The 16,031-nt window shown below is 37.1% G+C and overlaps 2 protein-coding genes across 2 annotated transcripts in view; one reads left to right on the forward strand and one right to left on the reverse strand.

Annotated features, from left to right (window-relative positions):
• Nucleotides 1-6,927, reverse strand: part of LOC124716716 (protein Smaug homolog 1) — a 99,708-nt gene extending 92,781 nt beyond the window's left edge. The window contains 1 exon segment of the mRNA XM_047243259.1: nucleotides 6,746-6,927. Within this exon segment, the coding sequence (XP_047099215.1) occupies nucleotides 6,746-6,790 (45 nt within the window). The 5' untranslated portion in view covers nucleotides 6,791-6,927.
• Nucleotides 6,928-7,154: 227 nt separating this feature from the next.
• The window catches only part of LOC124717135, a 146,587-nt gene continuing 137,710 nt past the window's right edge, over nucleotides 7,155-16,031 (forward strand). Inside the window, exon 1 of the mRNA XM_047243875.1 lies at nucleotides 7,155-7,580. The gene's annotated coding sequence lies outside the window, so the exon portion shown is untranslated. The remainder of the gene's footprint in view (nucleotides 7,581-16,031) is intronic.

Here is a 16,031-nt window from a genome sequence, read left to right on the forward strand (position 1 = left end):
TTGTATTTTTCTAAGACTTGATCCAAAATCTTAAGGTGTTTTCTTCATACATAAAAATCAATAAGCAGATCAAAATAGCATTCAGTCACTCAGTAACCATACTGACAAGTAAAGGAAATATAGTCACTGCAAAAGATCTTATTATTGTTCCTGCTCTAACTAGTCTCATGAATGCCGAAATATCAGATACTGAAAATGTGACTCTGGTGTAGAAAATCAATTGAGAAAGCTAAACTGCTGAAACGTCATACATCCAGATCAGATGCGGTACAGTAAACCTAGACTAGATGTGATAGTTGCCAAGTTCTGGCAGTGTGATTTATTCATAAATCATCTATATTAGACTACTATCAGTCACATTGTTTTAATTTAATACAATGCTGCATGTTTTTGTCATCAAGTCTCTCTTGCATGCATATGGAAACAAAAGTTACTAAAATATTAACTCCAGATTTATTTGATAATTTACAAACTATGTCAAAGTAATATCGATATCAATTCTGGCAAGTACACGGGTGGGCAGGAGGAAGCAGAAAGTGGAGTTGGGCTCCATTTCCACAATGAACAATATCCGCCAACCATCAGAACAACTGGAAGTGCCTAATGGCACAGACCAAAGTTACTTCTGGTGTATAGATGTGGATTCTGTCTGATTGCACCATAGCTACAAGGGTAGGGAAAGAGTCCTAGTAATATATGTACAAGATTCCAATTAAGGTCACAAAGAAAAGAAAACATTAGGTTCATCAATCCCATTTCACATAATACAGAAGCTACGGAGTACATACTTATTGTGACGGTCATATCAGGTAGAAGCTACGGAGTACATACTTATTGTGACGGTCATATCAGGTATCTTCTGTAGTGTCATTCCATGTCAAATCAACCAACCAATTGTACTACACGATTTGAACCATGACCTCTCCGATTTGGACGAATTTTTTTTCAGGTCATGTACCCACTAACAGTAGTTTAAATTTGAGATTACAAATTTTTCTGATCTATGGTTTTTGAGTTTCAAGGGTTTAAAAATAAAAAAACCTCCGTTTTTGATCAACCGATGATTGTTTTAAAATGCTGTAGCTCAAAAACTATACAACCTAGAGAGCTCAAACTTGCACCATTGTTTTCCTCTATAAATTCCCTTCAATTTGATATGTACCCTCGGATTTTTTTATAAAAATTATATGTGTTGTCCAGTCTAACTGACTAAATGCATGCAAAATTTCAAGATGGGATCTCAATGGGTTCTTTTATAAAATAATATTTTACTATTGCAGTACACACTAGTGAGGTGAAAAGCAGACTATTTCTAGGCTATGAATACTAAGGTAGGCCTATGTAATTCTAACAAACTTAAATTATTCTGTTAGCCTTTTTATGCAACATTACCCTCTTATTGTTTGTTAATTCATTAAATGATATAGTGTTGTTTTAATTTAATGTTCATGATTCTTTTAACTATGCATCAGAAGGAAGTAAACATTTTAATTGGTAATATACATGCTACAAGTTAAAATTTTCAATAAAGCCACTCATCTTCATCCTTAGTTGTAAATGGCAGAGATTATCTTTTTCTTGGTTTTCCAGGTGTTATTTGTAATCATTTACAACAAGTTCCTTATATTATAAATTGGCATGTAAGTAATTTCACATAGGAAAAAGATCAACTTGTTGATATCTGCATGGATAGAACTGTATTTCATAGTTAATACACATTGTATTTATACAACTTAGGGTTTAGTGAGGGCAAGTGTAACATAATTTAAATGTGCTTCTTTTATGATCTTTTAAGATATTTTTCCAAAGCAAGGAAAGACAACTTCATTTCTTTAGCACTTAAAAAGTGTAGGTTCTTCCCGTAGCTGTTGTTGGATTTGCTGTTTGTAAAAGAGTGTTTTCTGGGACATCTAATATAGCTCATGGTTGTGGATAGTAAAGAGACTGGGCTGGACCATTTGGGTGTAAAAAATTTACTCAGTACATGTCATTGTATTTTTCTTCAGTGCATCCTAGCCACCAAGAGTCGTCATATGCTACTGTCACAAAACCAGCAGTAATATTTTCCATATGTGACTGTGTTATTTGGTTCAGTGTTGTCACATACTCAAGAGACTCATCCAGACTAAAATGATAAGGCTTGACAGTAATTTCTCTCTCTGTGCAGGGTTTATATGAGTGAAACTTTTGTGTTCCCACAATTGCTTTTGAGTCACTAAACCGAGCAAGTAAGTATTCTTTGACAGTTCATAGTCCTCTGTTGTGCAATATTCAAAGTCAATGTTTTTTTATGTTTTCCATGGCAAATACATAAAGTGATTTGGGTGTTAAGATTCGTTGGTCATATGGCCTTTGTAAGCTGGCTTTAGCAGCTAGCCACTTAACAGTTCCGCCAAGGCCATCGCATGCGCTCTTGCCATGGGATGTTGCAAAGAACTCCCACTCTGCCTCAACATCAAAATCAGTTTTATGCAAACACAAATTAAGGAAGTTTTTCTTATTTTTATATTGTGCAGTGCTGCCATCAGAAAAGTAAGTAACCTTTTTAAGTGCGAAAGGCAAGTTTTGCTTTATGATTTCTAGCAGTTTTTTCTGGAATACATAGAAAGCGACTGCATTATGTTTCAGGCAATCTGATATGAAGACATACTGCAGATGTTTTAGTTTTCCCTCCCATTTATAATATATGATGAAAGGATGCAGTGCAGCTTCCCCGTTACATCAAGGTGGCCAAAAGTGGGGTAGTGGCCAAAACTAGAGCATTCACCCTATACCAAAAATCTCACTTTTTTTTATAGTAAAAAGTGAATGTCGTACAAAATCTTAAGTTATTTTTTTTATATATTTTATTCTCGCATTAAAATATCATTTAATGAATTAACAAACAATAAGAGGGTAATGTTGCATAAAAAGGCTAACAGAATAATTTAAGTTTGTTAGAATTACATAGGCCTACCTTAGTATTCATAGCCTAGAAATAGTCTGCTTTTCACCTCACTAGTGTGTACTGTGATAGTAAAATATTATTTTAGAAAAGAACCCATTGAGATCCCATCTTGAAATTTTGCATGCATTTAGTCAGTTAGACTGGACAACACACATAATTTTTATTAAAAAAATCCGAGGGTACATGTTTTGGAAATTTCAAAAAATGTTTTTTTTAGAATAGTTTAAAATTGTCACATTTAGGTAGCATAGTCATGTTACATATCAAATTGAAGGGAATTTATAGAGGAAAACAATGCTGCAAGTTTGAGCTCTCTAGGTTGTATAGTTTTTGTGCTACAGCATTTTAAAACAATCATTGATTGATCAAAAACGGAGGTTTTTTTATTTTTAAACCCTTGAAACTCAAAAACCAAAGGTCAGAAAAATTTGTAATCTCAAATTTAAACTACTGTTTGAGGGTACATTACCTGGAAAAAAAAAAAAAAAAAAAAAAAAAAAAAAAAAAAAAAAAAAAAAAAAAAAAAAAAAAAAAAAAAAAGTTAGTTGATTTGAGATGGAATGACCCTGTAGTCCCTTTTCAATGGATCCATAATATACAGTTCATTCACAATGTCACACCACAGCTTATGTTCAACATCAACGTGCATAACCATTACATACAGCAGGTGGCAGCACAAGCAGTTGAGCAGTTGAGGGTATATACAGAGTGTAGGAAGCAGCACAGAAAACAGTTCCGTCATTGTCGTGATGTGGAAACAGAACGATTTAAACAATGTCCGAAAGGGCACTATCATCGGCTTTCATGCCAAGGGTGGAAGCATTTCCGAAACAGCTAAGTTTGAAAAATGTCCGTATGCCACTGTGTTTGAAGTAGGCTGTGCATGGCAAAATGACACTATTAAAAACAGATGCAGAGGCAACTGTGGTGCATCACGGGCCATAGATTACGGGTGAATGACAGCTGCTGAGATGTGTAGAGGTAAATAGTCATGCAGCTGTTGAGATAATATAGTGAAAGTAAGTAAAGAAAACAAACCTTCGCATTTCAGTGTCAGAGAGTGGAGATAATTCTCAAAGTGAAAATAGCAGCATTCAGTTTCCGCAAAAGATTCTGAATGCTATACCTCCAGTCCTCAGTCCAATGTACTTTAACTGATCCACTTCACTGACCACCTTCAGACAATTTTCTTTTTCTTGGTTGTTAAAATTACATTTCAGAAACTTTTTGTACTGTATTTTGTAAATAACTTTAAACGTTCATAAATGTTAAGTTGGGCCCCTTCACAAAATGAAAATTATTAGCCTATGACGACGTCATCATTAAATCAAAATTACAACATGTCCACTCATTCACCTGAGTGGAACAATTTCTAGGGAGACAATATAATGATCACATTAGCTCAGTCATAGGTGATAGAGGCAGCAGATTTCGGTTCACTGGCAGGATACTGGGAAAATGCAAGTTAGCCTACAAAAGAGCACTTCCAAATCACTTTTTCATCCCACCTAACAATACAGTTAAAGTGTATGGGACCCCACACAAAATAAGACTTAAAATGCATTTAAATAAGGGCAGCACAAATGGTCCTAAATTTGACTCTGGGGAATGTGCCTTGGAAAGGTTGAGAAAAATCACTAGTGGCAGATGCTTTAAGATAAATGTCAATTGGTGAATGCTTTCTTATAAAGTTTTGAGAATTAGTATTAATGGAGAATTCAGAGAGATTCTTCTTCCTCCCACGAGGATTAGTTCAGAATAATTACAGCACACACAGAACTATTACTTATACACTTGCCTTGCACATTTTCAATCTATGGTCGCACCACAGCAAATACACATATTTAGTGCAACAGTAATTATCCAAAGGGGCCTGTAACCTGTAACTTGTTTTTATTTTATCAATGTTTTCTTGAACTAGTTCTAACCTTTCAGAACACTGAACCAAGACAATCATAGCATATATGTTCAATTTCTATTACTAAGATTCAGTTCTACGAGCTTATCCAAATTGCATTATTTTTCTTTGGTAGTAACTGCATGGGTAACAATGTAGTCTAAATCAGGCAATGCTGAGGGAATTAGCCTAAAAAATGAGAAAGTGATCCACTCCCCACCCCCCTCCCCCATTGAAATCTTGTGATGACTGATCTGTAGCGCAGTAGTTAGGTTGGAAGGTGACAATTTGGTTGCGAATTGACGAAGCTAACAGATGCGAAAGCAGAAAATTTGATTGTGATAAAAAACCTTGACTAGTTGCTAAAGCCAAATGTTTCCATCCACACCATACTGAGAAATGCAACCGAGGGGGTGGAGGGGGGGGGGGGGGGGGGGGGGGGAAGGGGGTCCAAGATGTAACTTTTACCCGAACAGTCAGTCACATTCCTACATACCTCCTACCTAGACACCAGGCTGCACTACAGATCAGTCTGTCACCATGGCCTAGCCTACTTTCAGGTGAATGATGGGGGCTTGGGAAGGGGGGGGGGGGGGGGGGGAGGATTGTCCAAAAAGTAATTTTAACCAGAGTAAACATTGGAAATCAATCAAATACAATGGGTAACACTTTGCAATGCTATGCAATTGGCTACTTAGCTATGTAGGGAGCCCAGATGTACTCAGATACAAACGACAAGATCAACTGGAAACCAATTCAGCAGGCACAGCCATATATCAGTGACCCTCTATTCATTGTTGCTCGAGGCCATGCATTAGTTTTCTGGAAAGCTTCATTCACTGTGACACCACCTTCACTGTGGTACAACATGCATTTTTCTATTATATATGTGACGTAAATACCAGTACCCTCAGCCAGTTAAACCTTGAAAATGAGCTGTGATTACTAAAGCTGTATAAAGATTAATTTATGTCAGGAATTTGTTTTCGATCCGTTTGGTGTCCTTTATATTTTTCTTCATGTACATGTTTATTTCATTAACGCTAAATTCCCTGTGCATATTCTTTAAAGCACCAGTACGCACTCCTCATTTTTCTCTCTGGCAGAAATGTTTTTCAGCACCGCCTTCACTTGAAAAAGATTGTTTACGTAACGTTCATCCACCAGGAGTAGACTCGTCATCTACAGTGTTAGAGAAGTATTACTTTGTTTACAGTGTCAACAAGGGCACGTGGGTTTAACAAGGTCAAAAATTTATTAATCATGTCACAGCTTAAAACTCTTTAAACAGACGTCTGTCATGCCGGTGTCAACATTTCCAAGCGGAACTAATGATAACCACTCTAATGGCACCATTTAAATCCAACCGCGCATAGACGTTGTGAATCATTTTAAAAGCGCTGAAATTTTCTTGCTATTTTGACCTCCAACTACGCCCTCCTCCTACCCTTTTCAAAGTCAACAACTCTTTCCAGCGTTGCCATGAGCGCAGCACAAAATGCCAAAAGTCACTTTTACCTCGCTGTCAATACTTCAATAAGAAATTAAAACTTAGTGTTTTGCCGATACATAACAACTTGTGTGGCGCTTAAGCCAGCAGTATGATCGTAAACAAGCTTGCAGTGGATTCTAACTGGGTAACATGGCTTCTGCGTTAATCTGGTATCTCACATACAGAGATAACGCATTCGGTATACCATACACTGTTAGCATTTCTCCTTATGATAAAATAAACTTCGCACAAGCAGAACTGGGTCGAATAACTAGTGCAACTTGCACAGAGACGTCAAGATTGAGGTACATATGAGGTTCGCCCACTTCAAAAACCACACAATCCATATTTACAAAGCAAAGTTCACTAGCACATACCATCAGTTTCATCTGCTCCACGAATCACTCACCAGATCAAACTGACGCTGCACACATACTCCACTAGCCTCACGCATTCGTGCATCCCTGTACCTTATAACATTTTCAGTCAACAAAAACACCACCACTGCAGTCCACGACTGACGTCATATGTCACAGGATACGTGACCAATTTACCCACACATATATTTCATGTATGACAAATAATACATCATATTTGTATGCTGAAGAAGCTTACAGATTTGAAGCATACACGTAGTTCTGTTGAAAGCATCAACTGTTCAATAAATAAATATTATGTGTCACTACATTTTTTACTACTCCAAATGCGCATAGCACGTCTCTGGTAGGAAATCTCGCAAAGATATGCCTGTTATTAGCCTCTCCCGCGGTGCATCATGTTTAATTTTGACACTTTCCCAGTTGACGTAGAAAATTTTAAGTCCGAATATGTGCTCGATTTCGTTTGATAATTTATAAGTTGTTGGAAAGGTGTCTCTATATTGCCATTTAGTACCGTTTGTTTATAAATGCAGAAAATACGCGAAGCCCTGGCGAAGTTCTTGTTTTGCATTTATCGGCTGGAGCGTAACTTTTAGCAAAAATGTGATATGTTGCTGTCAACAAATACTCCCAGTTTATTAATACCATATAAATATTTCATCTCCCCTTACATAACCTTTCTCTTTTGCTCAAAATGTAGTCAACGCTTTGCGTAGTAAAGTATGTTGGCTTCTGCTAAGAATATTTTACAATGGCAAAACGCCGAGATTATCGTGTTGGGAGAATAGGAACACACAGAGCAGTAAGCAGCTTGGAAAAACGGGCTTATATCTCACTTACAAGCTCAGCATAAAATTTTTAAAGGTAACTACGAACAAACGTCAAATAAATGCGTAACGTAGATGTTTAAGCAGACGAAATTAGTTTTGGTGATGTTTTGACATTTGTTTACGTAGAAATATCATTTTTGCTTTATATGTGACTTAATTTTACGCGATCGAGTTAGAAACTTATTGCTCTGTTACAAAATTACAGTGTAAGTTTCATAAATGTGTTGAGTGATGCGCATCTCGACGTAGTCGTAAGATTTGATGTATGCATGGAAAAGCTTTTTGGTATCTTTAAGTGTGAAACCACGTATATGATGCTTTCTGCGCCACCCATAAAAAACATGATAATACTGACGGTGAGATAACGAATATTTTTGTAACAGTAAATACACAAAACACGGTAACTAAAGGTTCCCATTGCGTAAGTTCATGCATAAACACATTAACTGAACATTTTCCCGAATTTATTTGGATCTGAAATATAAAGAAAATGCAGTCACTTCACAATTTTAGTTTTAATTTTTACCAGTGGTTAGTTCAGAATGGAGAATATACAGCCCAAGAAAACTATTAAAGAAAAAGAAACATTGCATTGTACAATAGATTTTGACTGACTTTATTTCGGGAAAGTATATAACAGCATTTGGAAAAATACACACACAAACCGGTATACAGCCTACTATATGATTAAGGCTTTAGTTTCAGTATGCATCTACACTTGTTCCCTGCAAACATCTTTCCTCTTCTGTGGCTGAAGGTAATTTGTATACCGCTATTATTCATCCACTCTACAGTTTATGAATACTGAAGGAAAGTGACTGAAGCAAAACTTTTGTATAAGTGCAGTTACTCTGATTTTGCTGTTGTCATTTAGTTAGATAAATGTGGGGGGAAACAATGTTGCTAGACACTTCTTGGATCATAGCCTCTCCAAATTTTAATAGTAAGCCTTGAGGCCGGTGAATATCTCAGCATAGCTCATGTGGTGATGAAAGGAGTCTTTAAATCTTCTCTCCTGTATTGATCTCGGAAGTCGACTGTACCTACATTACTTAATGGAATGTGGGCTGAATGGTAGGTCAGGTTGAAAGCTGACTTTCTGGATTAGTAAAACAATCAAGTGTGAATACGAAATCTTAGGTGTGATGACATTTTGATTTGTAGTGTAGATTGAGTTGCCAAAGCGATATTGAATGTTTCAATTAATCAGACCACAGTTGATATGTATTCTAAAGTGACAAGTATTACCCGAGGTTGCATTAAATGAGAATTTTGTAAGCTGCATTCTTTGTAGATAAAATACATTTCCTCATGAATCTGTCTGGTATATTTCTGTCTTAAACTTGTTGCATGTGGCTATTCCACCTTAAATTAATGTGAACAAATACCGTACTCCTAATTATTTTAATGTTGTCACTGTTTCCAGTGAGTGATCATCAGTGACATAATAGATAACAGAGTGGGACACAGCAAGCCAAGTTTGACACGATCACAGTTCTTGGACTCTTGTTGATTTTCGTTAGTTATATTTTCTGCTTCTAAAAGTGTGCAATAGGTTGATGTCAGCAATGTGGGCACATTATGTATACAACTCTTCTTGAAAATGAAAATGTCCTTAAAAATGAAAGAAAGAAAGATAGAGTACATCCCATAAAGAATACTTACGTTAAACTGACACATTCCATATCATTATGAAATGTTGTGTTCTGGGTCTGTGGAACAGGTATTAATGTAATGTAACATGTCTCATATGAAGAGCAGCTAGTAGCATATCTCAACAAAGTCTACATGCTAGCTGGAATTCCCACCAGGCTCTCTAGGGAAGATGCAGATAAATTAACTCTAATGTTATGCAACAATTTATAGTAGTAGTATAATTGAATCAACACGTGTTCTTCTGTCCAGATGACTAAACTGCCCTTTGGAACTCGTGAACTATATTACGGAATATGTCCATTAAACAATTTTTCTAAATATTATATGTTCACACATGCTGAACTGTTTTAGTGGTGGTAATTAACATAGCTCCTGTAAATATTACTGCAAGGCTAATTTGATGATTATTACAGAATAGTCTGCCACTTGAATTATCTAACAGTGCATGAAATATGTTTAACTTACATGAGACATGTACTTGTGAGTTGCTTGAAAATCTGTGGTCAGGTAGGATTCTGCAATTTATTCTTATTCAGGAGACATAACAAAGACAGCAGGTTAAGGAGACATTCCTCTTGCTTGGGTTGACTCATTTCTCGACTAGGGAAAGGTTGTAGCTGGGGAGAGGGATAAAATTTACAAATGGTACTACAGGAATAAACTGCATTGAGAGTGGAGAAGCATCTAATGTGGAGTCTCAGAAGTTTCAGTACTTTATCTGCCCATGTTCCTGATGTACTTGAATGATTTCCCAAAGACGGTGGAGGACTCTTCAAAAATTGCGATACTTACTGATGGGGCGCATATACTGATAAAGGTCCCCAAGTGTACCCATACCTAACATAACCAGAACAGAATGAGATTTTCACTCTCAGCGGAGTGTGCACTGATATGAAACTTCCTGGTAGATTAAAACTGTGTGCCCGACCGAGACTCGGCAAGGTCCCGAGTTCGAGTCTCGGTCGGGCACACAATTTTAATCTGCCAGGAAGTTTCATAACCAGAACAGTGAAACAGCTTATAACTGGTTCTGAGCAAACACATCTGAATGACTTGTAGAAACCAAAAATAGAAATCCATGGACAAGCACTGGATGAGGCTCCGCATGTTAAGTTCTTAGACATCAAGGTGGGTAATGAACTGGACTAGCACCAGCACGTGGATAAATTAACCCATATGCTCAATTCTGCCCACTTTGCACATATTAGTCTCTGTCATTGTATTATTGGTCTGAGTGCAGGATTGGCAGCAAACTTTGCATGGTTTCACATAATACTGTTCCAAGGTACAATTATCTGGGGCAATACAGTTAATGTCAAGAAACTACTTATTCTACACAAGTACACCATAAGGTAAAAACTTTATGTAGTCTTCATTATCCATCATAATCATAGTGTATGGTGGGAATGCAGCCATGTATAGTAATAATAATAATAATATAATCAGACATAATGTCTGAGAAAGGAAACAAATAATAATAATAATAATAAAATAGCTTCAAGCTGTGGTTTATGCTCTCATAAGGTCTAATTCTGTGATCAATTTCAAGACTTCATGTCTCATCTCAGATTTTCCTGTGCACATAGTAACAACATTTTTCGGGTCGACAGAAGCGTCCGATCCAACGCGTCGGCTTTGACCCGTGACGTAAGGGTGTTGTCGTGTGTGACGTCATGACGGCACAGAGTTTGGTTTGAGTGTGGCTGTCTCCAGTTCTGTTTTATCTTATTTTATTTACTTTTCTGATCTGTTCGTTCTATCTTGTGAGATTTTTTTTTTAATTTAAAAACACTTATTACTTATTTTAATTATCTGTTTCCTCGAATTTCTGTTTTAGTTTATTATATTTATCTTTCTGATCTGTTCGTTCTATCCCGTGAGATTTTTTTTTTTTTTTTTAAAGACAAAAAACACTAATCAGCTACTGAAGCATCTTTATCTTTTATGGGTTGCAGGGGTTACGACCCCTGGGGAGGTGGGTGGGTATTCATGCATGGCTGTCTTCACTTACACGTTGTAGCTACGCAAGGCGTCTAAATTTGTTTATTTTTAGTTTGCCCCTCACCCAAAACACCCCATCTCCCGCGCTTGTCCCGTTAGTGTCATTAGGCTTCTTGTGGAAAGTGTGTGTGTTTGTTTTTGTTTCCGCCATATTTGTGACGTCATGGGTCAAAGCAGACGGGTGGGATCGGACGCTTCCGTATTTCCCATTTTTCTATATAACCTCCACCACTGTACATACATCATAACATTATTTCTTGTAAAGCATATGTTGTAATCCAACCCAACTAGTCTACCTATTGTAAGATTAAGCAGAGATATATGGTGCTAGAATCGTAATATATAGGAATTATAATTAGTCATAGCAAATATTATTTTCTGTCTTTATATGTTTGTCACATCTTGTTGTTGTAATCATCCTTCAACATTTTTTTTATTTTTTTTATTTTTATTTTTTTGTATTTTTTAATCATTTGTGCTGACCATAAAAAATGTTAATTGGGCATATTGAGAACTATTTGCACCCCATAGGCTACCCATTTGAAAAGTCAGGTTATGTTAAAGCAGTTCAGGAGGTACATAATTGTGTTTTATTTTGTCATGTTATCTGTCCAGTTTTATCATATTGGTCACAATTATGTAAATTTGTTATATATTGAGTGATATTCCCTTTGTAAAGGTTCTTCAATTTTGAATGAAAAGGTGGTCACTTACTTTATACCAGTGATGGATAACATGCAAGGTGGAGAATGCACTAATATTTTATGATTATTTTGAATAATGACACTGTAGTTTAAACAAAACAGTGGTTGTGAATTTAATAATCTCTACATTATTTCATGATGTTCCCACTAGGAAACAAACACTGCTAATGTTTGACAGCTGTATTAAATTATGATAATCATTTGCTAATTATGAGTACGATTGCACAATGGCTATACAATTTACTAGTAATGTATGAAAATTTGTGCCGGTTCAGAAATTGAACCCAAATTTCCCACTTAACACAGGCAGTCGCCTTAACTATTTTGGCAATCCAATCAAAACTTCCACGTGTCATAGTGTCTGTGTCCCAACAGCGCTTGCATGCAAATCTCATGACTCCCACTCGGGGAGAGACATCGTTTTGCACATCAGATTGCCTTGCTTTAGCGTGAAATACAATAGCGCAATGTTTGTATAGTTCGATGCAGTGTTCCTACGGAGGTACATACATGTCTGAAGGAAGATTGCATCAAACTAAACACACACTATAAAATGCAGATTCTGCCCTACCATAAATAATATTGTCTTGTGTAAGCACTGACGTATGTAATTTTGAAAATGTTTTTACAATATGCATAGATACATCTGAAGATGAGACATGAAGTCCCAAAATCATCATGGAATAAAAATTATAAAACCAAAATTGTACCCTGATGCTATTTTATTTATTATTGTTATGTAAAGGTGATAACAGAATGTCTTGCAGAAGCCTCAGGGACTCCTTCACTTACATGCAAATACTTTTTACTCCTTGATAATATTTGTGGTTAATAATGAGGGAGAAATTATGTTGAACAGTTATATTCACAACCATAACACTGGCAAATGGTTACAGTTTTGTTTTATTCATGAGAGAGTATAATGGAAATGTTTAAAAACCTGAATTTGTAGACTCTTGAAAATAGGCATGTATTATCCTACGAATGAAACTTATGAAATTTTGGGAACCAGTATTAAGTGCAGAATCTAGTGATATTCTTCATCCCCTCCCACCTCATCCACAAGTGTTATCTCTGCACAGACAGTGAAGAGAAAATGAGACTAGTTACAGCACACAGTTGGAATGGGCTGAAACACCATCGAGTGTTACCATGCTAAGTATCCTCCGCCGCGCAGTTCACAGTGGTTTGCAGAGTATTTATGTAAATGTAGACAGAATGTGCATCCCTTGGAATGGAGCTTAATATTCTGGTGCTAGTAGACATTGGGCAGGGAACTGAAAATCTCTGGGTGTTAAAAAACAAATGTTAGTCTCTCCTACTATACTTTATCAGAATATTTGAATTTTTGGATGCAAATTATGGTTAAAAACTGATTTTAACTTTAACTTTGCTATATAAAGCTGATACTGCTATGTGTAAAGTTACATAAATGCTTTGCATGGAGTATTGATAAAAGCAGCAGCTGATAGTGGCTCTTTCCTTCAAAATACCTGCTTTTCTGCAAATGTATGCAGTAATAAAGTAATTCCAGTTATTATCTATGTAAGATTAGCATTATATATAAAAACAAAGATGAGGTGACTTACCGAACAAAAGTGCTGGCAGGTCGATAGACACACAAACAAACACAAACACACACACAAAATTCAAGCTTTCGCAACAAACTGTTGCCTCATCAGGAAAGAGGGAAGGAGAGGGGAAGACGAAAGGAAGTGGGTTTTAAGGGAGAGGGTAAGGAGTCATTCCAATCCCGGGAGCGGAAAGACTTACCTTTGGGGGAAAAAAGGACAGGTATACACTCGCACACACGCACATATCCATCCACACATACAGCCACAAGCAGACATATTGCTTGTGGCTTGTGGCTGTATGTGTGGATGGATATGTGCGTGTGTGCGAGTGTATACCTGTCCTTTTTTCCCCCAAAGGTAAGTCTTTCCGCTCCCGGGATTGGAATGACTCCTTACCCTCTCCCTTAAAACCCACTTCCTTTCGTCTTCCCCTCTCCTTCCCTCTTTCCTGATGAGGCAACAGTTTGTTGCGAAAGCTTGAATTTTGTGTGTGTGTTTGTGTTTGTTTGTGTGTCTATCGACCTGCCAGCACTTTTGTTCGGTAAGTCACCTCATCTTTGTTTTTATATATAATTTTTCCCACGTGGAATGTTTCCTTCCATTATATTAAGATTAGCATTAGTTGTAATTGATTGTTAGTATATTTTACATAAGTTCACTGCAGTGGCTAATTCTCCAAATAAGCATCACATTTCTGAAAGCTCTCCTTCATGTTGGAATTTATGAGATGTCGTGTGAAAGAATCAACAGAGACCTTCGTTAAGTCTGGTGTGTATGGTATGACTACTTCTGCAGACTACAGCAAAGGTCTCAAACTTGTGGTGCATCATTGGTTCCACGTGTCTCTTTAAGTTAGTTGTGTGCCCCCCCCCCCCCCATCCCCCCACCCCAGGTATAATGGCTTGTAGGTTTTTTGCCACCTTATGCGTAGGTGCGCAAAACCCGACTAGCACTGAATATTTTGCTAGATGACTACCTCATGGCAGACCCAAAGTGTAAAAAAGGGGATCCCACTCAGGTGTTTTACAGACTCATCCCTTCAGAATGCACTGCAGTCACGCGTTTTGTTCTTTTCAATTAATGCAATAGGTATAGAACCAGTACCTAATCAAATGCAAATGGAGGTAATTGAGATCCAGTGTGATTTGATTTGAAGACAAACTTTAGTGAAGTCAGAGTACCTGACTTTCGTAAATATTTGCATGCCAGATTTTTAAGATACCTGAAAATTAGCTGAAGAAATTACTTCATTTGTGAAAATACTTATTGATGTAAGCAGCTGCTTTCAGTCACACTGCCCAGGATAGCTGTGTGGTGTAAGGTGCCTTGCCAAGGTTTGTGGGGCTACCCCCGTCGGAATTTCGAATCCTCCCTCGGGCTTGGGTGTGTGGGTTGTCCTTAGCGTAAGTTAGTTTAAGTTAGGTTAAGTAGTGTGTAAGTCTAGGGACTGATGACCTCAGCAGTTTGGTCCCATAGGAACTTACCACAAATTTCCAGTTTTTTTTTTTTCAATCATGAAGGGAAATTGATGACCTCTCAGACCCAAAATTTTAGTTTTGAAAGTAACTACTGCAAATAAATTTTGTCCCATTAGGGGAAAATAGTAGCAGAATAGAGATGTAAAGTGTCAGGAAGAAAACATTAATATTAACATTGTTCTTGTATTTTGCACTATAATTTTTTAAAAATAAATTTACGTTTCTGTGACAACTGAATTTGATGTCATCCTTTTTTTAAATTTTTTTTTTCTATCCACGTAAACTTGAACCTTGTTTATTTGGCCCATGTTAGCTTTTGTATTTGACACCTCCCTCCCTCCCCCCCCCCCCCCCCCAAGAAAAAGAGGGGGGGGGGGGGGGCTAAAATCTAGTGACTGACTGATTTGTAAAATAACTAGAGATCTAAGTTTCCTTGAGAGTTGATGAAATTAATCAATCTGAGTGTGAAATAAAAGCTGTAGTAATAGGTTGATTTCTATATTTGTACTGTATGTATTGCTGTTTGTCCTAATTAACACATTTTTTGTCATCAAAACTAATAAAGTGCCTAATTTCCTTTCCAGTCCTCATATGCCACAGGCACACCTCTCTCTTTTCTTTTGAATATGTACTTGGCCACCACTGGGCTCCAGCCCTTGCAACACTACTTTCCTTTCTGTGTTGCAAGTTTATCCTTCTATTATTCTTTTTTCCTCTCTGCCTTTCCATTGGATGGTCTACCTAGTACCAGTTGTGGTTGGATCTTGTTTGTGATTTTCGACACTCATTTTCTCCTTTCCAGCTTTCTACAGTGTTTTATTCTTAACTATAAGGTTCCTTGTTGGGTTTGATCTCGTGCAGGGAAGGTTACCCAGCATGACATATATGCCATCTCTTGTCCCTCCTTTCTTTATACCCTTCCTTTCTTGCAAAGGCACTGAACCCAAAATCCAGCACGATACCCATTCCATTGTGTGTGTGCTTTCATGGTGGTAGCCCCTTGATCACCCACACTGTTGGTGTCTGAGCTGGAGACTCAGGGCAGTGGTTTACTGCTCAGGTTACTGTTGCT

The sequence above is a fragment of the Schistocerca piceifrons genome, chromosome 9 (genome assembly GCF_021461385.2).
Source record: "Schistocerca piceifrons isolate TAMUIC-IGC-003096 chromosome 9, iqSchPice1.1, whole genome shotgun sequence".
Taxonomy (NCBI): Eukaryota; Metazoa; Arthropoda; class Insecta; order Orthoptera; family Acrididae; genus Schistocerca; species Schistocerca piceifrons.